This window comes from Umbelopsis ramanniana, assembly GCF_025399195.1.
Source record: "Umbelopsis ramanniana AG unplaced genomic scaffold K450scaffold_23, whole genome shotgun sequence".
Classification (NCBI taxonomy): Eukaryota; Fungi; Mucoromycota; class Umbelopsidomycetes; order Umbelopsidales; family Umbelopsidaceae; genus Umbelopsis; species Umbelopsis ramanniana.
Genome location: NW_026252109.1, coordinates 1 through 24,438, shown reverse-complemented (window position 1 = coordinate 24,438; position 24,438 = coordinate 1). Strand labels below are relative to the sequence as shown.

Sequence of the window (24,438 nt, the reverse complement as noted above, 5' to 3'; positions counted from 1 at the left end):
ACAGAAATTGCATGCTTAGGGCTACCAGCTCGGTATTTTACCATCCGCTACCCGGTAATAATGCTCACCTGATGGCATGAAAATAGCGAATCGACATCGAGAAGCTCGAATATACCCTGCCACAGCTCATTGGGCACATTCGGTCGAAAGCGGTCATCGTCTCCGAGAAAAGGCGCAAAATCCAAATCAGCAAGCTCGTCGCCGGCTGTATAAGCTTTTCGCAGGCCAAACTGATCATTGGATAGCTTTTTGATTATATTTGGTGACGATTTATGAGTAACAGCTCTATGAACATGGGGAGGTGGACTTCAAGATAGCGTAAGCATATTTAGGACGGGAAGAAAGTGGATGGATATTATTCTGGACCTTGTGGAGGCCGCTCATACCTTGGCGTATCGTCTGCGTCGTCCTTCCGTTGAGCTTTTACTTGCAGCGTTTTCATTCTGCCAATCAGGCGAGAAACGCTTTTCAATTTACCATTGCCATTACTTTGCATGAGGAACTAATCACAAGCGGGCGACAAAGGGGACCGAGCTCCTTATCCCACCCTCTGGTGACTTTTTGAGGGCCGGGCGTGGCGTGTTCACAACTCCGAAAATGCAACAGAATCAAATTAAGATTCGCTGGCCCTTCGACTTCTATGAAGGGAAGTGAATGCTCACTGTTCTACTCCAAATACCATATCACATTCACTAAATGTCATCCAAAGCATCTCTCACGACCTATCATTCCTCACGTACATACTAGTTACTTGTTCTGGTACGCACCACAGCCAAAGCAATTTAGGGGACCCCAGCCCGTGTTGCATGTTTCAATAATCCAACAAATTGTTACGAGTCCAAAATTTAAAATGTTTTATTCGATTTCAAACAAGCTGCGTGTCACAGCTTAATTAACTATAATACATGCCCTTGTGGGTGAGATTGCAAAACGGTATCATAATTTACCACCGTTCTCGCTTGAAGCGCTGGGTGTATTGAGGGTTTTCCTGTGTGTGCCAGAACTTGACTTGATCGCCTTCCTTGACGTCTTTCCAAGGTCGATCGTTTGTCTTGTGATCCCATACGACATCGGGTGCTCGGGCTTGATGTGCACTAACGTAGACGGCACCAGATAAAGCACCAGCAATGATCAAAACGAGAGGAGTCACTTCGGGTCTGAAGTAGTGCTTGAAGAAATGTGAGGACATGTTGGAGAGAGTGTTTGTGTGTGGAAAGACTTGATCGTTATTCACGGGTCTTTATATACATTTCTGGGAAAATTTTCCTTCCCCCTCGTAATAAAAAAAATGATGTGATTTTTGAAAACCATGTTCTATGGAAAAAAAGCGCTCAGAAGTGGAACGATATTTTGTAAGCAGCGGTTTTGATAGAATTTCTTGGGCCGGAACCCGCTGTGACTGGAAAGCCGGTTTCCAAGCAATTTATTGCTCTTGTTTCATTTGACTTCTTTACTGCTTATTGGTGCCATTCCGATTTTTCCACTGGCTCAGACCTTTCCAGTGTTGCAATAAAAAATTTGAGAAACCTAAAATTTTGTACCTGTCTCCCTTGTCGTTGTCTATGTCTCCGGCTAATACCTCATCTCATCTGTACGAAATAGATTCAGGACAGAAGCCAAACAACATGTCGACAGAGATCATCGTAGAGCAATTAAAAGTCTTGGACGTTGGCTCATCTTCATCTCCTACTGCCAAACGACGATCGTTCTCTCATCATAGACGAAAGTCTTCAGCTAGCTCCACTCACTTTGGCCTGTCCTCTTCGCCACACCATTCTTTCATGCCGTCTTCTCGACCAATCGCTCAAGATAATCAATTTTTGTTTCCACCTCCAGGCGGCGTCAACTCAATTGAATGTGAGGCTGAAAATACCGCTCATCCAGCCAAGTCGGTCGCCTCAGCTCGTCACCACAGACACACTTCTATCGATCGTGCTTCCCACATTAAGACCTTGCCAGATTCCAATACCCGTAGCTATACTAACTACTACGATGTCAATCGCAACAAGTATGTACTGGTCACCGGTGGAGCCGGCTACATCGGGTCTCATACTGTCCTGGAGCTGTTGAGCTGCAACTACGAGATCGTCATCATCGACAATTTGTGCAATTCTAATTTAGGTAGGTCCAAATTCAGTTGGCCAACCGCTTAGTATTTTTACTCATGCTTGGCACTGGTATTTATAGAGGCTCTGCGGAGAGTTGAGAAGCTTGCAGGCCGTTCAATCAACTTCCACAAGTGTGATATTACTTCTGAACAAGAGATTGATGCCGTTTTCGAAAAGTATACATTCTGGGCTGTAATCCATTTCGCTGCCTTGAAGGTAAGAAAATGGTCCAATTTCCGCGTGCCGAATATGGAATGGTAGCACACCCGCATTTCCTTACCCACACATCACCTTATTTTTGTCAGGCCGTTGGCGAGTCCACCCGACTACCCATAAAGTACTATCACAATAATTTAACTGGCTCACTCAATTTGTTACGAGTCATGGAAAAGCATGGCGTCAAGAACATGGTCTTCTCCTCGAGTGCCACGGTCTATGGCGAGCCCGAAACCACGCCTGTCAGAGAATCAGCTCGTCTAGGTCCTGTCACCAACCCATACGGCAAAACAAAACTTTTCATAGAAGAGGTATTGCGAGATCAGTGTGAAGCGGATTCAGATTGGAACGTTTGTTTATTGAGGTATGTAGGGCCATGCTTTGGCTAGCATCAAGCGTTGTTTGGAACCAACTTCAATCAAGCTAATAGGCAAATTTAATTAGATACTTCAATCCTGTCGGCGCCCATATATCTGGATTGATTGGAGAGCATCCACAAGGAGTACCGAATAATCTATTGCCGTATGTTAATAAGGTTATTCAGGGTCATTTACCATACCTTCAAGTCTTTGGAAGTGACTACGATACCATAGATGGTACAGGCGTTCGAGACTATATTCATGTTTGTGATTTGGCTACGGGTCATGTTGCAGCACTCAAGAAGCTCGAAAAGAAACCAAGATGCGTTGCATATAATCTTGGTACAGGCGTAGGCTATTCCGTGTTACAGATCATCAAATCCATGGAACGAGTTACCGGAGCACACATTCCTTACAAGATCGCAGACAGACGACCTGGTGACGTTGCCACCTGCACCGCCGACGCTACGCTTGCCAATAGAGAGCTGGAATGGTACCCCACCAGGACCATGGACGATATGTGCGAAGATATGTGGCGATGGACACGAAGAAATCCAAATGGATATGATTCGCCTATGCTTGAGAGTGATGAAGAGTCGGATGAAGCTCAAAAGTGAGCTCTTTGGAACAGGTTTCTTTGTGGATCATTCGGTCCTCCATATACCAGCCATTGCCTTTTTGTTGGACGATAAATTTTGTTGTCTTTTGTTCTATGTTTAATGTATACAGTAGTTTCTTAGTACCTTTAGTTGTGCCTTTAGCTGTTAGTACTTTTCGTCACAACCCGAGTTATTGGCGAGTGTCAGTTTGCCACCCAAAAAAATTAATAATAATGACTTTTTAAAATCCCCCAATTTTTTTCCATATGCCACTTCGATCATAATAGTCATCTCGAGGAATGTGAATGAACGCCCGGCAAGTATAAGGCATACCTCACATCCCATTTCTGGTATGCGATTCAAGCACCTATCTTTGAGAACGTGGCCACTACCGCTGTCTTCTGACACTTGCAGCTGAAATGGGCCAGCTCAGCTCAGCTCAGCTCAGCTCAGCTCAGCCGACTCAAACCAAAAGGTCTCAAACAACCTAGTCTCCACAACCCGACCGTGCACTCATAGTAGAACCCATGCGCGCTATCACACAAAGGACGTTGCTTCAACTTTATTGCTGGGATCATCATGATTTATGGTAAAATAGACAGGGAATGTTTAAATACAAATTAATACCATATGGCTAATTACTGGAGTATGCTTTTTATACAGTGGAGTGTGGAGCACCATGGATTGGCTTCATGACGTGACGCTTGATCATCTTGTAGCCTTCGCCAAATGCAATCCAAAGGAGAATAAATGCAATACACAAGCCCCATTCCCAGCTGATAGCAGCTTGTCTGAAGCCTTGAATATTGACGGTAGGGACGTAAATGAATATCAACAGGCCGATGGTTATAAAGGCACAGGTTCCTACCCAGGTAGTAGTGTGCACGGTCTCTTTAATTCCGCGAAGATTCCATTCTGGGCGTCGGTAACTTCTGCAGTGGATAGCCAAGACCAAGCTGATGTACGAAAAAGTGACAAGCATGGCGCTTCTGGCTCTATAGAAGTCATAGCAGCCGTCTGTGTAGTGGGAGTCACAGCTTGGTGCTTGCACGCCATTACCAGCTCCGAAAAGAACAATGTAAAATACGCCCAACGTGAACACTGCAATACCAATGCCGTATACCAGGGTATCGAGGATGATTTCACGGTTGAACACAGATTCGGTAGGCGGTCTTGGTGGCTCCTGCATGACGGTTGGCGAAGCTTTCTGTACGGACAAGGCAGCAGCCGGTGGTGACAAAATGACATAGATCCAGATCATCTGGATGGTCGATATGGGCGCGACAGGAGTTCCATCTGTGTCTTTCACGAACAAGTTGATCAGGATGATCAGAGCACATCCGGCAAGGCAGATCCAATAGTACAACAAGAACCGTTGCATGTTTTGATAGATTCGTCTACCTTCGGCGATGGCACTAATGATGGTAGCAAAGCTGTGGAATGAAAAGAAAAGTAAGTCCAAATAGCTCAATGAAAATCGTCCATGTAGCAGATGTGATGATCGATTCGTTGAAAGGAACTTACTTGTCGTCAGTCAGAATGATATCGGAGGCCTGTTTAGCAACGTCAGAGCCATTCTTGCCCATGGCAATTCCAATATCAGCGATACGGAGAGAAGGAGAATCGTTAACACCATCACCCGTCATAGCCGCAATGTTTTGTCGACGATGGGAAGCTTGGATCATTTTAACCTTGGTTTCTGGTGAGCATCTAGCGACTACCAAAGGTAAGGCCTCCAGTTTATCGACGTCTTCATCGCTAAGGGCATCGAATTTAGGACCAGTGGTGACTAGGTTTGTGATCTGTTCAGTCGACATTTCGTGGACGTTCAAAATTCTCAGTTCCTTGGCAATGGCAACAGCAGTGGCTTCGTGATCACCAGTAAGCATGTGGACGGAAATGCCTGCTGTGTGGGCTTCTTCGACTGCTTTTCTGCTCTCTTCTCTAGGACTAGAGGTCAAAATCGTTAGCGAAGAATCATTATTAGCCCAATGTTTGTGAATGCGTTACTTACGGGTCGTAAATACCAGTTAAGCCAATGAAAACAAGGTCTTTTTCCATGTCGTCTCGTGAATAAAGATTGATATTATCAATGATATCCTGGTCCATGATAACTTGCTTATAGGCCATGGCCATAACCCGTAAGCCTTTCGTAGCCAAGGCATCAACATGGCTGAGAATTTCGGTTTGCGTAGAGAGATCCAAGTTACATAAGGTGACGATGCGTTCGGCCGCTCCTTTAGTGTATACAATATGCTGCTTGTTGCTAGTATCTTCGTAGAGGATGGACATACGCTTGATGGTGGAGTCAAACTGATACTCGTGAATCAATCTCCATCCCATGCGTTCAAGCTGAGGGCAGCCCATATTGAATTTATGAGCAAATACTTGCAAAGCAACCTCCGTCGGGGCTCCACTAGCCACCCATGAATCCGCACTCTTTTCTTTTTCGGTTTCCTGGTGAATGCTGGACATGTTGCAAAGTGCAGAGCATTTGACAAGTTGTTCCAAGTCAGCAGAGATGTTTGACTTGTCCATTTTTGTAGAATTCGGTGAGCTGGTGGGTTGATCTTCCAAAAAGGTGTTTGTAGCATATACGTCGCCTTCGGGTACTATTCCTTTAGTCGTGACAAAATAATATCCAGTTGAAGGGAGCCAAAATCGTACGACAGCCATTTTAGCTTGTGTGAGCGTTCCAGTCTTGTCCGAGAAGATGTGAGTGATAGAGCCGAGGGTTTCCAAACATTTGAGTTTACGAACAATGGCCCGTTGCTTTGTCATTTCTTGTCCACCGAGCACAAGGGAGATGGTAAGAACGGTCGTTAGACCGGCAGGGAGTACTGAAAGGGCAGCAGTGATAGCATACATGGCCAAATCGTAACTAACCACAAACTTGTTGCTAGCAAGCACAATGATTGCGGCAATAGCAGCAGCTACCAGCAGTACAATGTACATCTTGTTGAGTGTGCGCTGAAGCCGAGTGGTATCTCCGTTTCCAGATGCTTCGATTGTTTTAGCAATTTTGCCAATTTCGGTGTTCATACCGGTCGCCACAACAATGCCTTTCGCTCTTCCTTTTGTGACAATGGTCGAACTGTATCCCATTCCAACACGGTCCCCGAGCGGTTGATCTAAGTCAACATTTAAAACACCATATTTTAACCTCCTGTTCATACTCTGTAGTTCAAGATGACGTTGTGACATACCTTCAGCCTCAGCTGCTTCAATAGTCTTTTTGACCGGCATTGATTCTCCTGTCAACAGAGCTTCGTCCACTTCAAAGTTCGAAACGTAGACCATTCGAATGTCTGCGGCAATAGAGTCGCCTTCCTTCATTGTTAAGATGTCTCCAGGTACCAGATCTCTACTGTCAATGGTTACTTCTCTTCCATCGCGAATAACCATCGCGGTAGGTGAAGAAAGATTTCTCAGTGCAGCGAGCGTTTGTTCGGCAGCATATTCTTGTGAGAATGAAAGATAAAGATTGGCGAAGGAAAGGGTCACCAAAATGGATCCAGTAATGTAGTCGGCTAGCACATAGGACACAGCACCAAGAGCAAGAAAGACCCAATTCATGGCGTCCGCCAATTGACGAACGAGTACCCTGAACCAACCGTTTCCGCCATTTCCGCCAAGGACATTTTTACCGCAATCAATGGCTCGCTTTTCTGCTACACCAGTGCTAAGTCCAGTGGTAGTATTGGTATCCAATGCAGCAAGGACTTGTTGTTCCGGTAGAATATGCCAAGGTCGATTTTGATCGATGGCCTTTGCCATATTCGATTGTTTCATGATAATAAGTAACAAATTTAGGATAAAAGTGTAATTTCCATCAAGAAAAAGTATAGCTCTGCTTTCCATCCTACTTTTATAAAGCAAAATTGGATTATAGTTCACCGGAATTTGAAAAACGTTGACTCAAAAACCTGACACCACTCCGATGTAGCGGGCTCTGCTACCGACAAGCCGAAACTCTGATCACCTCATACAAGCAGTTGTAGCTCATACTGACGACTATACACCACCGTGTTGATCAATTTGCTATTGTGTGTGTCGACTTGGTTAATCAATTATGTTAGTCAGCACTGGCGAATGATATTTGTTACTGGTTGTATTTGCCCGGCCGATACCCAAGAAACTTCTACCAAAGCATCTGCAGTTAAAAAAAAATTGTTTGTTAAATCTTGTTTTTCTTTTTTGGTCGCTCAAGTGCTGTATACCTCTCCATATAACCAACAGCAATTGCATTCAGCCACTATACAGTATATTGGCGATACACCCAGCTGCGACGACTACCTTCACATAATGGAATTTTGGGTATAGCATAGTGATTCCCTTGATCATTCCTTATAATATGGCAAAGAACTGCGGTGCAGATATTCGGGATCTGAGCTATTTCATTGTCTTACATTTCTCACGATGCCATACAAATGTCGTAAAATTCTATCCTCACAAGGATAGAAAATTTCTTATTATACTGTGGCGGATTTGTTGGCCGACCCTTGTGGCCATAGTAAGCGCGGAAATTCAATTTTTTTTGTTAGACGCTGGTTTCCAATGTACGGAAAAGAAAAATTAGATCATGTTATGTTTACTGTATCGTTCTCTCGCTTCAGCACGAAATATTCCATATTGGTGATATGAAAGCTGTACCTTGATATCATTATGTTTCAGTAGAATGATGAGTCAACCATATCAATTTCAGACATGCACGTGAAGAAAATAGACGGTTGTGTTTCAGAAAACTCTTTCCTTAGATTTTGGCACCAAATTTCTCCGTTTATCCATCCACAACCGTGGCCTCTCGCCCAAGAAAAATCTGCCCCTATAGTGAAAACAGGTTGCGTTTTTCTTGATACTTGTACTTTTTATACATGTGACATAAATATTTTTGGCTGTAGATTGGCGTTGAGACGCATTTGTGAGTATCCGCTTCATTTGATAAATTGGTCGATCTCTCTCGGTCAAAGCTTTCATTGTGCAATAATTACCCACATGAAGGCAGGGTGTCTAGACGAATCATTTTAGCTTTTGTAAAGACAGTCAAAGACGAAAATCAAAAGTATCTTAATTAATAATAGAGAAACCAATTACTTGCAGCAAGATATTGCCAACTGCCAATGACGTGCCTCTGCCTTTATTAATGCTAACGGAAGAAGGTATATCCAAATCAAACATTGACAAACTAAAAAGTTTACAGCTGTGTGTATATTTTCAAAAAATGGTTGGCCTACACATTAAAAGAGTTTCCTGTAATAGTAACAATCTATAACATGAATTAACTTGAGAGAAGGTGGATGGATGGATTAGTTATTCTGAATATTGCGAAGGTGTTTAATAATGCAAGTTGTATTTTCAGGTTTGTGACATTCCGATCTGGAATTTTCCGCTAGAAATTTTTTGCAGGTAAAAGGCCTGTAGGATTTGTCAGCCCTGACATTGAAAATACTATAAATGGCCAAACATTTCGTCGCTCTTCTTTCTCACTATCAACCTCACAAAATATGACCATCTCAACTACCACATCCAACTTGTTCCAACCTATCAAGCTTGGAAACATCGTCTTGAAGCACCGTGTCGCCATGGCTCCACTCACCCGCTTCCGTGCTGATGATGCCCATGTCCCTACCGATTTGGCCAAGACATACTATGAACAAAGAGCAAGCGATGGAGGTCTCATTATTACAGAAGGTAATATACTAAAGAACTCTGACCACTTCATTTAAAGTTTTGATCTAACTTTGTACCTTTAGCCACTTTTATCTCTGAGCTTGCAGGACACTATCCCAACGTTCCAGGTATTTACACCGCCGATCAGATCGAGGGATGGAAGAAGATCACCAAGGCTGTTCACGATAAGGGAGGTCATATCTTTATGCAGCTTTGGTTCTTGGGCCGTGCTGATGCCATCCCCAGTGTCTCTGCTTCCGCCATTCCTATCCCAGCTGAGGAAGGAAAAGAACCCAAGGTGCCACGTGCTCTTGAAACCTCTGAATTGCCTGGAATCGTAGATATGTACAGACAGGCTGCCGTCAATGCTGTTGAGGCCGGATTTGATGGTGTTGAAATTCACGGTGCAAACGGATATCTTTTGGATCAATTCTTGCAGAGCAACACCAACCACAGAACTGATGAGTATGGTGGTAGCGCCGAAAACCGATCTCGTCTTGTTCTTGAAGTCATTGATGCTGTTAGCAGCGCCATCGGACAAGAGCGAACTTCCATCCGATTCTCGCCTTATTCCCACTTCCAAGATATGCATGACGCCAATCCTCACGAAACTTGGTCCACCGTCACTCAAGCGATCCAAGACCGATTCCCCAAGCTTGCCTATCTTCACTTTGTTGAGGCTCGTGTCAACGGCAATGTTGACAGAAACGATGTAGCTAACAGTGAGACTTTGGAACCTTTCCACAACATTTGGAAGGGAGTCTTCCTTCGCGCTGGTGGATTTACATTGGAGTCTGCCGTTACCGCTGCTAACCAGCACGAGAACGATGTCCTTGTATTTGGTCGCATGTTTATTTCCAACCCTGATCTTCCTCTTCGCTTGAAGAACGGTTGGGAATTGACGAACTACAACAGAAACACCTTCTACAACAACAAGTCAGCAGATGGCTATATTGATTATCCTTTCTATGAAACCGCAAAGATGTAAATCTGAAGTTTTCTTAGATGCTTAGATACTAGAATCAATTATTTGTATATTAAAATTAGAAGCCATTAGCTGCTCTTGACCTGCTACATTAAATGGAATTTTTCACCATTACCTCCTGTCTAGTCCTAGGCGTAAAAGCTTTGTCTCTTTTGATGTTTATTTATTGCACTATGTACTGTGCTTAATCATTACAACTGCACAGTTAACGGAACTGAAAGAACAACAATGGCTGAAACTGAATCAGGCTGCCCACAGTTAGGCACTGATTTTCACAGCAGGATTCGCAGAAAACATGATCATCAACCTTTAACCTGCACCAAAGTGACCGATGATTTGCCGTGTTGCTGGCATTAAAACATGCGCCAAAGTGGCCGATGGTTAGCCGTCCTGCTAGCTTAAAATTTCAACTGGTTTCAGTCGGTACATTTTATCCCACTTTTCGCTTTTCCTGTAATTTTATCGTCATGTCAGATAGCCAACCATTGGAGACCTCATCTAGAATTTACCAGTATTCTATAATCAGTGCATTTATGGACGGGCAGACTTTGCATGGCATACCACTAAAAGACCTCGGCAAGCATGGTGATTTTGGTCTTGGATCGTTTCAACTTGCAGACGGTGAGATGATTCTCGTAGACGGAACGGCTTATCGTATGAGTTACGATGGCAGCATTACAGTGGCGGAGCCAAGCACCTGTTTGCCGTACGCTATGGTCACATTCTACACACCAACCGTCACAGTCGCTGTAGCTGGCATGCTCAAACCCAACTTCCAGAAGCACATAGAAGATATCACTCCCACCGCAAAAAACTACTTTCTTGCCATTCGCTTCGACGGCGTGTTCAAGAAGATGAGATTTAGAATAGCGAAGGGGCAAGACGTACCTGGTGCAAATGTGATGAAAACCATAACGAAGACTCAAAGGGTCATCGATATGGAAGACGTGGAAGGCACTATGATAGGGTTTAGATCGCCAGGATGCTATCAAGGGATCACGGTTGCTGGATATCATCTACACTTTATTAAAAAGGACCGAACTACCGGCGGTCATTGTCTTGACTTTGAGATACAAAAAGGTATCACGGGAATCTCGATCATCCGACAAATTGATATTGAGCTGCCGGATTCAGACGACTTTTGCGAAGCAGATCTAACCTTGGATAACGAAGGGATTGTGAAGGCAGAATAAATTGGGTCACCTTGGATGGGTGAAAGCTAAAGGCATTATTGGTCGCAGCAGTATAACGATGTCATGGTGATTGCTCTGAGATTCAATAACAGCTAGACCAGTATGTCAACATAATTTTGTTGGTCGAATGGCTGGGCTACTTTCCTTTTGATGAAGACAATCAAAGGTCCAGCCATATTCTTGGCTCAGTATACTTCTGATCAGCCGCCATTCGATACCATCGACCACCTTGCCAAATGGGCTAGTGATTTAGGATACGTTGGAATCCAAGTTCCGGTCGACGATCGCTTAATCGATATTCAAGCAGCGGCCACGAGCAAAGAATACTGCAATGATCTGAAGACGAGACTTGCCAAATACAATGTTGTTATCACTGAGCTTTCAACTCATTTGCAAGGCCAGCTCATTGCTGTTCATCCAGCTTATGACCAACTCTTTGACGGCTTTGCCCCGGAACACGTTAAAGGTGACCCAAAAGCGCGCCAGGCTTGGGCCGAAGGTCAACTTAAACTGGCAGCGGCGGCCTCACATAACTTGGGTTTGACCACTCACGTCACTTTCTCCGGTGCTTTGGCATGGCCGTATGTCTATCCATGGCCACAACGACCGACAAATCTCGTAGAAACAGCATTCGCGGAGTTAGGCAAACGATGGCAACCTATTCTGGACGCTTTCGATACAGTCGGCGTAGATGTCTGTTACGAGCTACATCCTGGAGAAGATCTTCATGATGGTGTCACGTTTGATCGGTTTTTGAAAGAAGTTGATTTTCATCCGCGCGCTAATATCCTTTACGATCCCAGCCATTTTCTACTACAACAGCTGGATTATCTAGCTTTCATCGATATTTATCACAAGAGGATCAAAGCTTTTCATGTGAAGGATGCGGAATTTAGACCTGATGGAAGACAAGGTGTATACGGAGGCTACTCTAATTGGGTAGAGCGGGCTGGTCGGTTTCGATCGCTTGGAGATGGACAGATTGATTTCAAAGGCATTTTCACAAAATTGGCACAGTACGACTATTCTGGATGGGCAGTCTTGGAATCAGAGTGTGCGATCAAGCATCCGGAAGCTTGTGCGGTAGAAGGCGCTACTTTTATCAAGCAGCATATCATCAGGGTGACCGATCATGACTTTGACGACTTTGCACAAAGTTCACTGGATGATGCACAGATGCGACAGCTTTTAGGTTTGTGAAGCGTGTTACCATTACATTTTGTTGGTGATGTTTTTTCATTGTACAATAGATGGTTTCAACGACAATAAAGTAGTTCATAGAAACCAGACATCCAATATACCATGAATACCATTACTATTTTCGGATAATGTTCCCACTGCAGTTTTCAAAGTCAATTGTCCTCACATTAATCCGCTGCCTCCACCGCTGCCGTTCTTCCCGGCTATTCCTTTTCACTTTCAAAGTAGAGTTTATATTAGCCAGCCACCAACTATTTTTCAATATGGCTAGACTTTTCCCGTCCTAACTTTCTTATCACTGTGAGAGTAATGAGTTTTTGATCCATCGAGTAAAGCTGTTACAATGTTACATAGTGTATGTATATGATGAAGTTGATAAGTTGTCCAACAAGTACTATCGTTACTGCACGCATTCTAGCAAAAGCAGTGTTACGCAAAGAGCTGCCAAAATCCGACTTCGCGGACGTTAATGATATCTAATGATGGCACATAAAAAAGGGTTGAAACAATAGAGTTTTATCAGTCCCCGAAAAATTCTTGAGCAGTGACAATTTGATCCGCTCCACCCTTTAAAAGCTAGTGAACCAAAGCTTCGCTCCAGTTTTGCTAAATTACTCTTTTACTGGTTCTCTTTACTATGGATTTAAAAGACACTGGGAACTCGGGAGATCTAGAGTTTGGTGGATATTCAAAAGAGCAGCACATCAGCACTCTCGAGAACGTCGAAATATTCGACAACCAGGATGTCGTTGAAAAGGATCCAAACTCCCTCAATGCAGGACTTCAAAGAGGGTTGAAAGATAGACGTAAGTAATGATTTGCTCAAACTAAAGATTTTCAAGTCATACACCTAACGTTCATACTGCATATCATAGATATGTCCATGATTGCAATCGGTAAGCCATTTTCATCTGGTAGATCATCTTTTACAGCATAAGAGAATCAGTAATCTGACTGAACGCTTCTTCATACTGCATGGATAGGCGGTTCCATTGGCACTGGTCTTTTCTTGTCTTCAGGAGGTATGTGAGAGAGCATTCATGTGATCTTGTTGGTAATTATTTTAGGCTAAGTCTGTAACTACACAGCAACGATTTCACAAGCGGGGCCAGGAGGAGCATTAGTTGCATGGTCGCTTATTGGTCTTCTGGTGTATGCTGTATCTCAAGCCATGGGAGAGATGGCAACCGCAGTGAGTGTCAACCCATCTCATCATTTATTTCCTCATCCCTGGCTCATCCATCACGAATTCGCAGATACCGGTGGCCTCATCTTGGACTGTATTCGCAGGACGTTTTATAGATCCTTCTATTGGTTTTGCTGTTTCTTGGAGTTACTGGTTTAATATTATCACTGGCTTGGCATCTGAACTGATTGCTGCTGCTAATGTTGTAGCGTATTGGAACGATGTGAGTAAAGTCCCATCATGCATTTCCAAAATGTACAGGAAAAATACTAATATGCTACATACAAATTAGAGCATACCAACTTGGGCTATGTCAATCGTCTTTTGGGTGGTTCTACTTCTACTAAACATGCCAGGTATCGCAGTCTATGGCGAAATTGAATACTGGTAGGTGACTGGATAGAGCTTGCTAAAAGGTACATGAATTCGTGCTAACACAGGATTTCAAGGTTTTGCCTTATCAAAGTCATCACCATCATTGTCTTTATCATCATTAGTATTTGTGTCATCAGTGGAGGTATTGGTGGCGTTGTATACGGTGTCAAGTATTTCGGTTCTGATGTTGGCGGCGGCCCATTCAAGGATGGTTTTGTTGGAGTTCTCAATGGTAAGTACCGACTGGTATGATACATCAACGAGGGCAGTGATTGATTTTAATTTTTTTTGTTCTTCAGTGTTGATCAACGCCGTATTTTCGTATGGTGGATTCCAAGTAAGACCCTGTAGCATGACTCCTTATTAAACTTGACCCTGTTACTTACATATCCGCATTCACAGAACATGACTCTTTTGGCTGGTGAAGCCAAGGATCCTCACAAGACAATTCCTAAGGCAGTAAACAAAGGTTGGTTGCGTTTGAAGATGAAACATTTGAACTTCTTCAGTATTAACCTGTTATGATGTAGTTTGGATTCGTATATTGTTGTTCTACATTGTTTCCATTTTCTGCATGTGCTGTCTTGTCAGTCAAACGGACCCACGGTTGCTAAGTCCAGACCACAGTGTTGTAGAGGTATGTATGAAAGGAACGCTTTATGATTGTGTGAAACAGGTACTAACTTGAAAACTAGTCTCCTTTTACTATTGCATTCCAAAAGACCGGTGTGTCTGCAGCAGCTAGTATCCTAAATGCTGTTATTCTGACTAGTATCCTGTCAGCGGGTAACTCAAATATGTATAGTGGATCTCGAATTCTTCTATCACTTGTGCGATCAGATATGGGACCATCTTTTGCCAAAAAATACATAACCCTGGTAAGAGCTATTATGAAACAGGAGTATGAATTCATGACAAAAAAAAGGATTAACCGAATAGTAAAGACAAACAGATGGGGTGTGCCATATGTCGCTGTTTTTCTGACCTCCATCGGATCTTGTGTATGCTTCGTCACTGGAATTGTTGGCAACGGTGTGGTTTTGACATGGCTGATAGCTCTTAGCGGAGTAACAACCATGATTGCCTGGGCTTCTATCACATTTGGAGCATACCGGTTCCGTCGTGCATGGTCTGCACAGGGTCGCTCACAATCTGAACTACTTTATAGAGCACCGGGTATGTTGAAAAACCTAGTGGAACTATATGAATATGAATGAACTCAATACTCATGAATTCACATTCGGTAGGCTACCCATATATGCATATAGCATCTACCGCCCTCAACATTATCATGCTGTTTATTCAAGGCTGGTCTTCCTTCAGTACGTATCGAGCAACATTGAGCAAAGGCTAAAATACCCGTGAAATATTTTAAAACTAACTTTTTTATTTTTCCACCAGGTCCATTTAATGTATCGAGTTTCTTCAGTGCATACGTGTCCGTTCTCTTCTTCGTTATTTTGTTTGCCTACCACAAGATTGCAAATAAGACAAAATGGGTCAAGTTGAGTGAGATGGATCTTGACACAGACTACTTCCACCCACCACCTGATCAAGACGACTTGGATGATACTGAACGGAATAACGTTCCGAAATGGCGTGCATGGATGACAAAAGTATCGGGCTGGATAATGTAGAGCAAAGGTCTTATCGTTACTGATGAATATTTATTTATGGTAAGTCTGGACTAAATAAGCTTCATCCGTATGTGATCTCATGTTGACAATTATCCTCCTCGGAAGCAGGCAAAATGCCCTTGTACCAAATGGTTCCAAATGTGTGCAAACAAAAACCACATGGTCCAAATGTCAGATTTAACACTTTACTTTGAATACTTGATTCTTACAAAACTTGATAGCCTTACTCATATCTAAATGTTAATGTTAATTTTTTCTTTATTTCTCATTGATGATGAAAAAGACTGGTGCCGGTGTTCAAAAAAGTCACGCATTGTACCAAGGTCAGACAATATGAGAAAATGCAAGCCATATAAATTAAGATTATAGTTTGTCGCCAATTGCCCAATCGTTCAACCAACGTTGTGAAATCGTTTCACTGCAAAGATAACATGTTATTTCATGACGATGAAATTTGTAAGGATTCAAGTGATACAAACCTTGCAGGTTGGAAGCGAAGATCAGTTGATAGTCGGATGGTCATGTCTGTATCCTGATTTTGACACGCCGAGTGTATGAGGTACGGCGTGTGTAGGACAACATCTCCTGGTTCGTAATCCGCTACCAACCATCGTCGATCGTACTTTTCTGCAATCGCTGGGGCATCTTTGCCAATGGCACCTCCTTCGCCCATATTGACATTATAGGGGTTGATCTTCTCTTCATGGGGCAAGTCTCGATTGACCTGTTTCCAGTCTTCCTCCATGTCAATGCCAATAGTATGAGAACCCTCTAAATACATCAAAGAACCCATTTCAACCGTAGCTGGTCCAAGCGGTATCCAAGCTGAAACTAAGTTAGGGGAGGCGTCCCTTAGAAACGTGCGGTCAATATGAACGGCAGTTGAATGTTCCTCTCTGGGAAGGTTGTATCGGATAATTTTCCTGGTATACAAAAACGGCTCTTCACCGAAAAACTTGAGCAAAAACTCCCTCAATGCAGATTGTTGGCAAAACTTTAAAAAGTCATCCCTTTTAGCAAAATCATAGACACTGGCAGTAGTTTTGTGATAAAAGTTGATTTGAAGGTCTGAGTGAGCGTCAGGGTCTTCGCCACTAAAAATGCCTTGTTCAGGAGTTGTGCCAGGTTCCAATAACGTGGTACCTTGGTAACTTTCGAAGAAATGGCGGCGTTGTTCCAGCGCAGACTCCGCAGGAATTAATCCTTTAAGAAATAGATACCCTGGAGTTGTTGGATCGGAGCACTGACTATTAGCAACTGAATGTCTTACAGTGCGCACAGCATAGCTTGCTAAACAAGTAATTTACCCTGTTTTCCGAATATCTCACGTAAAGCTTCCGTGGGTAAACGAGGGTCAGTAGGAGTCAGCCAGCCAAGTCGCTTGTCAGACATATCTAGCATGAAACCATTTGACTGCAACTGTGTCGTAATATGGCGATTTTCTTGTGCAGCGGAAGTCTGTAATGTTGATGCTGGTGCCATGTTGAACAGAAAGAGATGTCGTGGGATCTCCATTGATGTCACGCTTATTTTAGCCTGAGATCAGAGTTAACGTTCAACCATATCCCGAGCAGAGATGATTTCAACGCATGAGACATGAATGGCTACTGGAATGTTCCCCTCAACTGCTCTCATTCTACATATGAAAGTCATTTTATTTGAATATCCTATATTATTTTGCACAATGTATATTATGGTGCTCTCTCCCCTGCAGTGTTCACCAAGGCAAAATTAAAGTTGCATGGACGACCTAAGAATAGGCGGGGTCACAACTACTCATCGCTTTAACATAATAAAATCACACAAGCGATTGCCCAAAAAAAAAACTTTATTCTAATACTGCGTGTGATCGGCTACACACTCGTACGATAAATGAAATTAAGCATCCACCTCACTCATGAATGAGGTGACGCATTAGCCAAAAACATTTTTATCAAATGTCATTCACCTATAATGAAGAAAATCATTGCTTGGAACCCATAGAGGAGATCCGAGAAACAGCATGGCGGCTAATAAGAGTTAACATTAGTACTCGATGTAGTGGGTCGGACATACGACTTAAAGGGGGTGAGCGCATGTGGCGAGAGAAGATATGCGGTGTTTGTGGATCTAAGATCTGCACCGGCACAAAAGCTTTGTAATGATTTGTGCCGTACGATCATAAACTGGAATTTAATACCAGATCATAATGCCGATAAAAACTTTAACAGCATACATGCATGTATTCGATCTTCTTCGTGTTCCAACACGGTGGCTGTGCTATACTGTTAGAATCTGATGTGTATACACCGGCCGGGAATTTATTTCAAGGCACCATCATCTCGCTATAATATACACAATTCAGGAGTATAAATATCAGGACTACCGAGCATAGGACACACAGTCAGTATCCAAGTACACAAGTATTCGTCTCCCAATACAATAACTCTTCTCTCAAAATGCGTATCAACTTCAACTTTGCCACCGCCCTCGTCGGTCTCTTGTCCGTTGCCAGCTATGCTTCGGCTGCAAGTACGTATTGTACATTATGGAAGTGTTTAAGAAAGAATGATAATAACCACCTTAAGTAGAAAGCTACAATCGCTTGAACATTTCGGACGCAGCTGTTCTCTTCATCGATCACCAAGTGGGACTTTTCAATCTTGTTCAAGACACTAACCCAGACTCTTTCAAGAACACTATCTTGGCCGTTGGTGACACTGCAAAATACTTTGATTTGAAAGTAGTCTTGACCACATCCCGTGAAGACGGTCCTAATGGTCCTATGATGCCAGAGCTCAAGGCCAAGTTCCCAAATGCACCCTATGTTGCTAGACCAGGCCAGATCAACGCTTGGGATGATCCTGATTTCGTTAAAGCTGTAAAAGCTACCGGAAAGAAACAGCTCATCATCTCAGGTATTGTTACTGATGTATGCGTGACATTCGTTTCTTTGTCTGCCAAGGCTGCTGGCTACGATGTTTTTGTGGTTACCGACGCTTCTGGTACATTTAATGAAGCTATCAGAGATGCTTCATGGTCACGAATGGAAGCTAGCGGAATTCAACTCATGAATTGGTTTGCTGTTGCCTGTGAGCTGGCCCGTGATTGGCGAATGGATCTTGAGGGTCTTGCAAACTTGTTCGGTTCCCACATCCCTACCTATAAAGCACTTATGGACGGATACAACGGAGCCGTTGCTTCAGCTAAGAAATAGAGGTTAACTCAGAATTTTTACACTATTCAATAAAGAGATCAACAATCACTCCATTATTCAAGGGTATTACCATCAGCTCTGGCTTGTGCTGACTTTGGGATGTGAAATATAACGTAGATAACAATGATAAGAGGTGGAAATGGTGGACTGTTGGTTCAAAATTTAGAAGCTGTATCTTTTCGTTGGTGAAAGTCTTACGCATACGGCACAGAAAAATGCGAAGACCTCAGTAAATATCGGAGAAAATCGTAGCAAAAGGTCCAACATGTCATGAAAACTTACTGAAATCCAATACTCATCGAAAGTGAATGCGTTCATCCTAAACGATAAAAAGCACGGCCACAAAGATGATTACTACTTTGAGGCGACAAATACGTATTTGTATATTGATGTATAAGTCGCCATCAGTACTTAATACAGTTTTTCTTAAGCGCAAAAGTGCTCATGCTAATAGCTTACACTATCGACTACAGCCTAGTTTTTACAAGTGCTAAGTGCTTGGTGTTGAGCAGTTCTTATGCTTAATAACAGTGATCGAGGCAACCTGTTTGCAGCCTTACCTTGTTTTCTATAATATATGTTGATCTGCTGTAAGTGTAAAGAAAATTCGTTGTACAAAGTCGATAGTTCATTTACCAATGTTTGCTGACTTGTGGAATTTCAATTTTATGTTTTGTGTTTACATTTTGCATTCTGGACACAATGATCCAACCTTGAAAGTGTTTTCTTCGTTACTGTCTGTAAATTTATATTTCTGAACGATAATTCATCAAAACCATTGATAATATGACGTATGTTTCTCTATTTTGCTAGGCTTTCACACCTCTTCATAGAGGATATGGTTTTAAGGATAGAGCTTTCATTTTTTATTAAAACCGAGCATCTTTAGCCAAAATTTCAGAATTCATTTGTTGAATGCGAGCATAAAGTACAGTATCTCTTTGCCGTCGACATCAAGCAGTTCACTATAGACTAGTTGCCTTTGTAAATTCGCCTTTTATGGATATATACGTATTTATGTCATAAAAACATATGGCATACATCTTCCTGTTCCTTTTACACCAAATGCTCAAATCGGCTATCCATGGCAACGGCAGTATACTCTAGAAAGTGTAGATGTCGCAGGGAAAGTTTGAGTCTATATAACCTAGGCATTCACCCGAGAAAATGAACATTAATGTTCGCCACTAAGGTCGATGTTAACATCCATAAACGAAAGTCAACTTACATGGTCCTGGCGTACAAATGAGCTATCACTGTAAAGGACACATCGATTGGTTGAGTTGATGCCGCATAGAGGTTGTCGAATTTAAATCAGTCATATCTGCGATGACGATGATGAAATATTGGGAGAATATGACATAAGAAAATAAAATGGTGTAGAAATGGACTGAAGTTGGAACTGAACGGGATGGAGTTGGGGAAGGGTGGAATGTAGAACGACATTCATGTCCTTTTCATGAGTTCAAGATTCTGAGAAATATTTAAAAGCCCGCTGTCGTAAGATTTCGCTTGCCACGATAACATTTGAGGAAACTTTTATTGCGTAATGGAACGAGTGTCAGCGAAGCGAGTAAGCCTAGTTGTTCTTGTCGAGTAAAAATATGAACTGAGGAAGAAGAGAAGAAGGAAATGAACGGAGACTGGAGTAGGAGAGAAAAGCTCGTCGTCCAGCTTCTGTGGACGTTTCTCGCCAGACAGTAGTGTGCGCTCGCCCATTGCCTTTTCGTAAACAAAGCGGCCCTCGGTGGCACAAATAACAGCTCCGTTGATCTTGCTAGCGTCGATGGCGGCCTGGAAAGTAGTCTCCATGTGTTCGAGCATGGCAATTGAAAAAGTTCTTAATTGAATAAATTGGGAGAGAAAGAAAAAAGGGTTGCTTTTTATGATTTTCCAGTTTCCACGGCAGTTTATGACACGGTACGGATGGGTTTAGCGAAAGTGATCCGAAAGGTCAGAAAATTGCTGGCTTCGGTTTTACCCCTCGCGTACGATTAGGTATGGGTCATAACTCAGATATGTATTACTACGCCTTTTGTTAACATGGAAGAACATCATACTTCTATCCAAGGATAAATATACAATCTGAGGAAATCTATGCTGACTCCTGTTTTGTTGCCAAAATGTGTTCACCGCCTCCCATCAAACATAATTCTAAAAGCATTTCATCATTTGGAAAAAATCTTTCAACGCCGCAGATACCTCCTTCATGGCTCTGATTGCAAAATTGATCTATTACTTGTATATGTATGCGCATCCTAAATACGCAAGATGTTTTGGCCTTCGTTTGTTTTTCACACATAACCGATCTGATATATGGCTTCATGTCTGATAATGAGAGGTGTCAAATTTATAAATGAGATGATGTTTATTGAGCTACGAAAAATGCAAAAAATGAAGGAAGGTAAATGAGAGCAAGTATGAGGGTATACGCAAATGGTTTTATCCAGCTAATGTAACAAAAGATGAAACACGTTGATGATTGTGTAGGTGAAAATGCAAGCAATGATCTTGGGTACGTAGATCTCAAAGTAACAAGAATTTTTTCAGATCTGGTGTGCTGACACATTGCCGATACGCTGTATCAGCCAATGTCGGAGGGTTCGTCATAAGAACTTGCCGAACTTTTTGACAGCAGTCCAGGCTTGCATCAAAATAAGCGTGCAGTTCTTCATAATCATCTAGAAAAGCAAGCATGCCCCTAATGGTGCTCGGCAACTCGTATGATCCAACTTGAGTGATTATGGTGTAGCCATCCGCCTGGCGTTTTGCAACGAGGAGATCCACATGGTGGTCGACAATTTGATTCAATGTTATAAAGAGGTCTGGATCCACTGATCTCCTGCGCAGAAGATCCAAACTGTCCTTCGCAAATCGACAAAGTCGCATCAAGTCCTTTGCAACATTTGCCTTGGTGGCGTTGTTGAACTTGTTCTCCACATATCCAGCTTCAAGAATGGTGTGCCCATGGACGACTTGTATGATACCATCTGGCTGCCGTGCTTGGTATTTTCCGTTGATGCGAGCTGCCGAAGCGGTGGAAGAACTGTTACCAAAGACAACTGGAAACCTATCTGGATCACCATACATGTTCAACATGAAAGGGTATAGGTGTGCTGCGGTACACTGTGTCTCAGTCTCACTTTTACGACCGACATGCGATACTTCACGAAAAGGGTGTTGACTAATTCTTGTTACAACAAGTGAATGAGAATTTGCGCTTTATTATGTGTAACATGTACGAAAGTGGACTTACATATAGCGTGTCAGTTCTTTCAAGCGACTCAACTCTTTCATTTCAGTCGCATCGATTGCCTTCAAACCTAAAGAACGACTATTTTCCTTAAGGGTCATCTACAAACATGTCAGTTCAAAATCTCTGATGACAGTTTAGCGAAATCCGCCTTTAGATTCACCTTCAAGGTTTTCCGAAGCGATTCCAAATCAGATTTTTTATCTTTATTCATTTCCGATTGCAATGCGCTCAATTGTTCAGATTTGATAGCTTCTCTCAGCTTCGATTGATCTGAGCTGCCATCAAATATCGTGCTTTGATGTCTGAGTAAAATGATGGAAGACAATGACAGTATCCTTTCGATATTCTCGTTGATAGCAGTCTTCTGGCGTAAATGTCTGAGACTCGTATTTTGGTAATTGTAGATAGTCTCCAAGACGTCATCACCATACAAAAGCCATTCTTCTTCACTTTCACGCTTAAATTCGAAGCCGATTTCCGTAGGAACAGAGATAAGCGGGTCGTCATCATCATCAAAAGGATTTTCCTCCAGACTGGTCGTAAACTCCTCAAGCAAGTTTCGATGCCGCTGAATCGGTTGAACTGCTGTTGGCGTCTCATAGCCTTTTCTTTTTTTTACGCTCACATCTATCGAGATAACTCAATCATCAGTATACATGTCCAAATTAAACATAATCACATGTTCCATCAAAGTCTTGCCTGACGCTTGACTCAATCCATCTGATATTGGAGGAGATTGTAAAGTCTCATTGTTTCGCTTGGAAGACTGTTTTACTTGCGCACGTTCTACCACAATTCCATCAGTAAAGATATCGGCAATGTCAACTATCAGCGCAGCGTCTTCCTTACCATCAGAAGAGCTTCCAGCATTTTCTTCTACTTGCAGCACTAGAAGTACGAGTGTTACTACCCATTTTCATTTGCTTAAAACAACTCCAAATATCATACAGTACCCGTATGACTTTCAATAATATGTATTCTCAAATCCAATATATCAGCGCAATGATGCTCGCAAGCAATGCATTCTTGGTGCTTCATGGCAGTTACATCGTTTGCGGATGCATATATATACCTACAATCATCAGAAATTGAGAAACGTTTAACTCATCAATGCATAGAGCTCCTTACTGGTCATTATCGATTCTTCTAAATCCGTTTCCTCGTCTTTCCTTAATCTCGATGCCTATGCGCAATTCTTCAGTCTCAAGAAGTCCATTTACATTACAGTATGTCTTTTATACCGTGACTTCTTAGGTGTCTCCTGAAATTATCAGTACGATATCCACCCTTTTCGCAAACATGACAAGTTAGCTGTAAGGTGACAGTTTGAGGCTTTTTGCTGGACATGTCGATAGAGAGAGGTTGGAAATGAACCGCTAATACCCAAAACAGAGTTCACTCATAAACGCGCGTCACAAATGAGAGTTCACTCATAAACACGCGTCACAAATGAGAGTTCACTCATAAAAGCGCCCCAAACGAGAGTTCACTCATAAACGCAAGTCACAAGTGGGAGTTCACTCATAATTTTTATGAGTTCCGCAAATTATTTGGTATTTGGTTGGTATTGGGGTTTGGTTTTGGTTTAACCAAACCAAATAATTCCCCCCAAAACCAAATAATTTACCAAATACTCTGACGTCGTATCACCGTTTATTATAAGTCTTGTCCGTAGGACTTAAACAACCTCCAGGTATGACTGCTGCTACAGCGTACGCCAAGTCATTTAAGTTGGACTGTTACGCAGTACGACTGCAGACATGTTGGTTTTCTGAAGGCGCGAGCGCCGCTAATGAAATTCGAAAACGGAGTCCGAGGACCAGTTTCCGAGTGTGACGACATCGTCCTTGGGGACACCTCTCGACAGAGCAAGGTCTGAGGCTAAGGAGCGAATGCTAGGCACTGGGACCAAGTCAGTGGACATCTTGGTCAGGACACGAAGCCAAGAGGATTTTGTCGCGACCGAAATAGGTTTGGCAGGGTGGAGGCTGTTAACGAAGAGATTATCCGGCGGTCGTTGGGCCGCGCCTGGATGATTTTTCAGAGCCAGAAATGCAGCGACCGGGCAGAGGGGGATCTTCCTTAGAATTAGTATACGTAGGACTATGTGGGGATTTTTAAGGTTCTCTGCCAAAAAATAAAATCGTCACCCATAAATGGAAGGAGTTAGCTGAAAAAACCCACATAATCCCCCACATAATCCCCCACATAATCCTTTTTCTTCTAGAGCCTGAACCACTACACTTTTTTGCATTCTGTTTGTAGCATCAGATTTGTTGGTCATTTCATTATGTTGGAGTGCAGTAACAGTACCACAGCATTCATGGTAGACGCAGAATATGATGCGTTTCCAAGGTACCTCCGAAGCATGCCAGCGGAGCTCTCCTTTATAATCCATTTTTTTCTATCACCTGTACTACAAAGACGTTAGATGACTCCGACTCATTGCAAGATCGGA

The 24,438-nt window shown here is 42.7% G+C and overlaps 11 protein-coding genes across 11 annotated transcripts; 6 read left to right on the top strand and 5 right to left on the bottom strand.

Moving 5' to 3' along the window:
- Positions 1-6: 6 nt before the first annotated feature.
- Positions 7-788, bottom strand: K450DRAFT_238262 (uncharacterized protein). The gene is made up of 2 exons (XM_051588567.1): positions 387-788; positions 7-306 (listed from the first exon to the last, which is right to left on the bottom strand). The coding sequence occupies exons 1-2, from the start codon at positions 494-496 to the stop codon at positions 48-50; spliced, it is 369 nt and encodes a 122-aa protein (XP_051445127.1). The 5' UTR covers positions 497-788; the 3' UTR covers positions 7-47.
- Positions 789-825: 37 nt separating this feature from the next.
- Positions 826-1,376, bottom strand: K450DRAFT_238261 (uncharacterized protein). Its single transcript, XM_051588566.1, has one exon. The coding sequence runs from the start codon at positions 1,187-1,189 to the stop codon at positions 944-946; it is 246 nt and encodes an 81-aa protein (XP_051445126.1). The 5' UTR covers positions 1,190-1,376; the 3' UTR covers positions 826-943.
- K450DRAFT_238255 (uncharacterized protein) lies at positions 1,377-3,553 on the top strand. The gene is made up of 4 exons (XM_051588565.1): positions 1,377-2,121; positions 2,188-2,324; positions 2,414-2,688; positions 2,769-3,553. The coding sequence occupies exons 1-4, from the start codon at positions 1,563-1,565 to the stop codon at positions 3,298-3,300; spliced, it is 1,503 nt and encodes a 500-aa protein (XP_051445125.1). The 5' UTR covers positions 1,377-1,562; the 3' UTR covers positions 3,301-3,553.
- Positions 3,554-3,782: 229 nt separating this feature from the next.
- On the bottom strand, positions 3,783-7,609 carry K450DRAFT_238249 (uncharacterized protein). Its single transcript, XM_051588564.1, has 5 exons — positions 7,503-7,609; positions 6,489-7,435; positions 5,297-6,413; positions 4,807-5,232; positions 3,783-4,715 (listed from the first exon to the last, which is right to left on the bottom strand). Exons 2-5 carry the CDS (start codon positions 7,141-7,143, stop codon positions 3,938-3,940), a joined length of 2,976 nt encoding a protein of 991 aa, XP_051445124.1. The 5' UTR covers positions 7,144-7,435; positions 7,503-7,609; the 3' UTR covers positions 3,783-3,937.
- A 1,133-nt stretch (positions 7,610-8,742) lies between these two features.
- On the top strand, positions 8,743-10,071 carry K450DRAFT_238239 (uncharacterized protein). Its single transcript, XM_051588563.1, has 2 exons — positions 8,743-8,973; positions 9,036-10,071. Exons 1-2 carry the CDS (start codon positions 8,787-8,789, stop codon positions 9,938-9,940), a joined length of 1,092 nt encoding a protein of 363 aa, XP_051445123.1. The 5' UTR covers positions 8,743-8,786; the 3' UTR covers positions 9,941-10,071.
- Positions 10,072-10,382: 311 nt separating this feature from the next.
- K450DRAFT_238237 (uncharacterized protein) lies at positions 10,383-11,240 on the top strand. The gene has a single exon (XM_051588562.1). It carries the CDS (start codon positions 10,405-10,407, stop codon positions 11,128-11,130), a length of 726 nt encoding a protein of 241 aa, XP_051445122.1. The 5' UTR covers positions 10,383-10,404; the 3' UTR covers positions 11,131-11,240.
- Positions 11,118-12,358, top strand: K450DRAFT_238236 (uncharacterized protein). The gene has a single exon (XM_051588561.1). The coding sequence runs from the start codon at positions 11,281-11,283 to the stop codon at positions 12,328-12,330; it is 1,050 nt and encodes a 349-aa protein (XP_051445121.1). The 5' UTR covers positions 11,118-11,280; the 3' UTR covers positions 12,331-12,358.
- A 609-nt stretch (positions 12,359-12,967) lies between these two features.
- On the top strand, positions 12,968-15,946 carry K450DRAFT_280112 (uncharacterized protein; the record flags this gene model as incomplete). Its single annotated transcript, XM_051593352.1, has 15 exons — positions 12,968-13,136; positions 13,206-13,226; positions 13,314-13,352; positions 13,419-13,522; positions 13,587-13,739; positions 13,809-13,903; positions 13,966-14,123; positions 14,191-14,228; positions 14,294-14,360; positions 14,422-14,528; positions 14,587-14,769; positions 14,836-15,067; positions 15,139-15,213; positions 15,293-15,567; positions 15,637-15,946. The coding sequence occupies 14 exons, from the start codon at positions 12,968-12,970 to the stop codon at positions 15,526-15,528; spliced, it is 1,677 nt and encodes a 558-aa protein (XP_051445120.1). The 3' UTR covers positions 15,529-15,567; positions 15,637-15,946.
- On the bottom strand, positions 15,671-17,100 carry K450DRAFT_280111 (uncharacterized protein). Its single transcript, XM_051593351.1, has 3 exons — positions 16,836-17,100; positions 16,008-16,749; positions 15,671-15,946 (listed from the first exon to the last, which is right to left on the bottom strand). Exons 1-3 carry the CDS (start codon positions 17,041-17,043, stop codon positions 15,892-15,894), a joined length of 1,005 nt encoding a protein of 334 aa, XP_051445119.1. The 5' UTR covers positions 17,044-17,100; the 3' UTR covers positions 15,671-15,891.
- Positions 17,101-17,767: 667 nt separating this feature from the next.
- On the top strand, positions 17,768-18,798 carry K450DRAFT_187450 (uncharacterized protein). Its single transcript, XM_051584433.1, has 2 exons — positions 17,768-18,039; positions 18,099-18,798. Exons 1-2 carry the CDS (start codon positions 17,967-17,969, stop codon positions 18,722-18,724), a joined length of 699 nt encoding a protein of 232 aa, XP_051445118.1. The 5' UTR covers positions 17,768-17,966; the 3' UTR covers positions 18,725-18,798.
- A 2,264-nt stretch (positions 18,799-21,062) lies between these two features.
- K450DRAFT_238228 (uncharacterized protein) lies at positions 21,063-23,355 on the bottom strand. Its single transcript, XM_051588560.1, has 5 exons — positions 22,934-23,355; positions 22,680-22,868; positions 22,141-22,607; positions 21,981-22,078; positions 21,063-21,908 (listed from the first exon to the last, which is right to left on the bottom strand). Exons 1-5 carry the CDS (start codon positions 23,016-23,018, stop codon positions 21,251-21,253), a joined length of 1,497 nt encoding a protein of 498 aa, XP_051445117.1. The 5' UTR covers positions 23,019-23,355; the 3' UTR covers positions 21,063-21,250.
- Positions 23,356-24,438: the final 1,083 nt, after the last annotated feature.

Coding starts and splice junctions, on each gene's coding strand:
- K450DRAFT_238262 (XM_051588567.1), bottom strand. CDS start 496: ATGCAAAGTAATGGCAATGGTAAATTGAAAAGCGTTTCTCGCCTGATT. Junction 307..386: donor GACGCAGACGATACGCCAAG/GTATGAGCGGCC, acceptor GCTATCTTGAAG/TCCACCTCCCCATGTTCATA.
- K450DRAFT_238261 (XM_051588566.1), bottom strand. CDS start 1,189: ATGTCCTCACATTTCTTCAAGCACTACTTCAGACCCGAAGTGACTCCT.
- K450DRAFT_238239 (XM_051588563.1), top strand. CDS start 8,787: ATGACCATCTCAACTACCACATCCAACTTGTTCCAACCTATCAAGCTT. Junction 8,974..9,035: donor AGGTCTCATTATTACAGAAG/GTAATATACTAA, acceptor TTGTACCTTTAG/CCACTTTTATCTCTGAGCTT.
- K450DRAFT_187450 (XM_051584433.1), top strand. CDS start 17,967: ATGCGTATCAACTTCAACTTTGCCACCGCCCTCGTCGGTCTCTTGTCC. Junction 18,040..18,098: donor CAGCTATGCTTCGGCTGCAA/GTACGTATTGTA, acceptor CACCTTAAGTAG/AAAGCTACAATCGCTTGAAC.
- K450DRAFT_238236 (XM_051588561.1), top strand. CDS start 11,281: ATGAAGACAATCAAAGGTCCAGCCATATTCTTGGCTCAGTATACTTCT.
- K450DRAFT_238255 (XM_051588565.1), top strand. CDS start 1,563: ATGTCTCCGGCTAATACCTCATCTCATCTGTACGAAATAGATTCAGGA. Junction 2,122..2,187: donor TTTGTGCAATTCTAATTTAG/GTAGGTCCAAAT, acceptor TGGTATTTATAG/AGGCTCTGCGGAGAGTTGAG. Junction 2,689..2,768: donor TGGAACGTTTGTTTATTGAG/GTATGTAGGGCC, acceptor AAATTTAATTAG/ATACTTCAATCCTGTCGGCG.
- K450DRAFT_238237 (XM_051588562.1), top strand. CDS start 10,405: ATGTCAGATAGCCAACCATTGGAGACCTCATCTAGAATTTACCAGTAT.
- K450DRAFT_238228 (XM_051588560.1), bottom strand. CDS start 23,018: ATGAAGCACCAAGAATGCATTGCTTGCGAGCATCATTGCGCTGATATA. Junction 22,079..22,140: donor CGCTTCGGAAAACCTTGAAG/GTGAATCTAAAG, acceptor ACATGTTTGTAG/ATGACCCTTAAGGAAAATAG. Junction 21,909..21,980: donor AAAGAACTGACACGCTATAT/GTAAGTCCACTT, acceptor AACAAGAATTAG/TCAACACCCTTTTCGTGAAG.
- K450DRAFT_280111 (XM_051593351.1), bottom strand. CDS start 17,043: ATGGAGATCCCACGACATCTCTTTCTGTTCAACATGGCACCAGCATCA. Junction 16,750..16,835: donor TGAGATATTCGGAAAACAGG/GTAAATTACTTG, acceptor CAACAACTCCAG/GGTATCTATTTCTTAAAGGA. Junction 15,947..16,007: donor CTTCGCTTCCAACCTGCAAG/GTTTGTATCACT, acceptor TTATCTTTGCAG/TGAAACGATTTCACAACGTT.
- K450DRAFT_238249 (XM_051588564.1), bottom strand. CDS start 7,143: ATGGAAAGCAGAGCTATACTTTTTCTTGATGGAAATTACACTTTTATC. Junction 5,233..5,296: donor TTAACTGGTATTTACGACCC/GTAAGTAACGCA, acceptor TTTGACCTCTAG/TCCTAGAGAAGAGAGCAGAA. Junction 4,716..4,806: donor ATCATTCTGACTGACGACAA/GTAAGTTCCTTT, acceptor TTCATTCCACAG/CTTTGCTACCATCATTAGTG.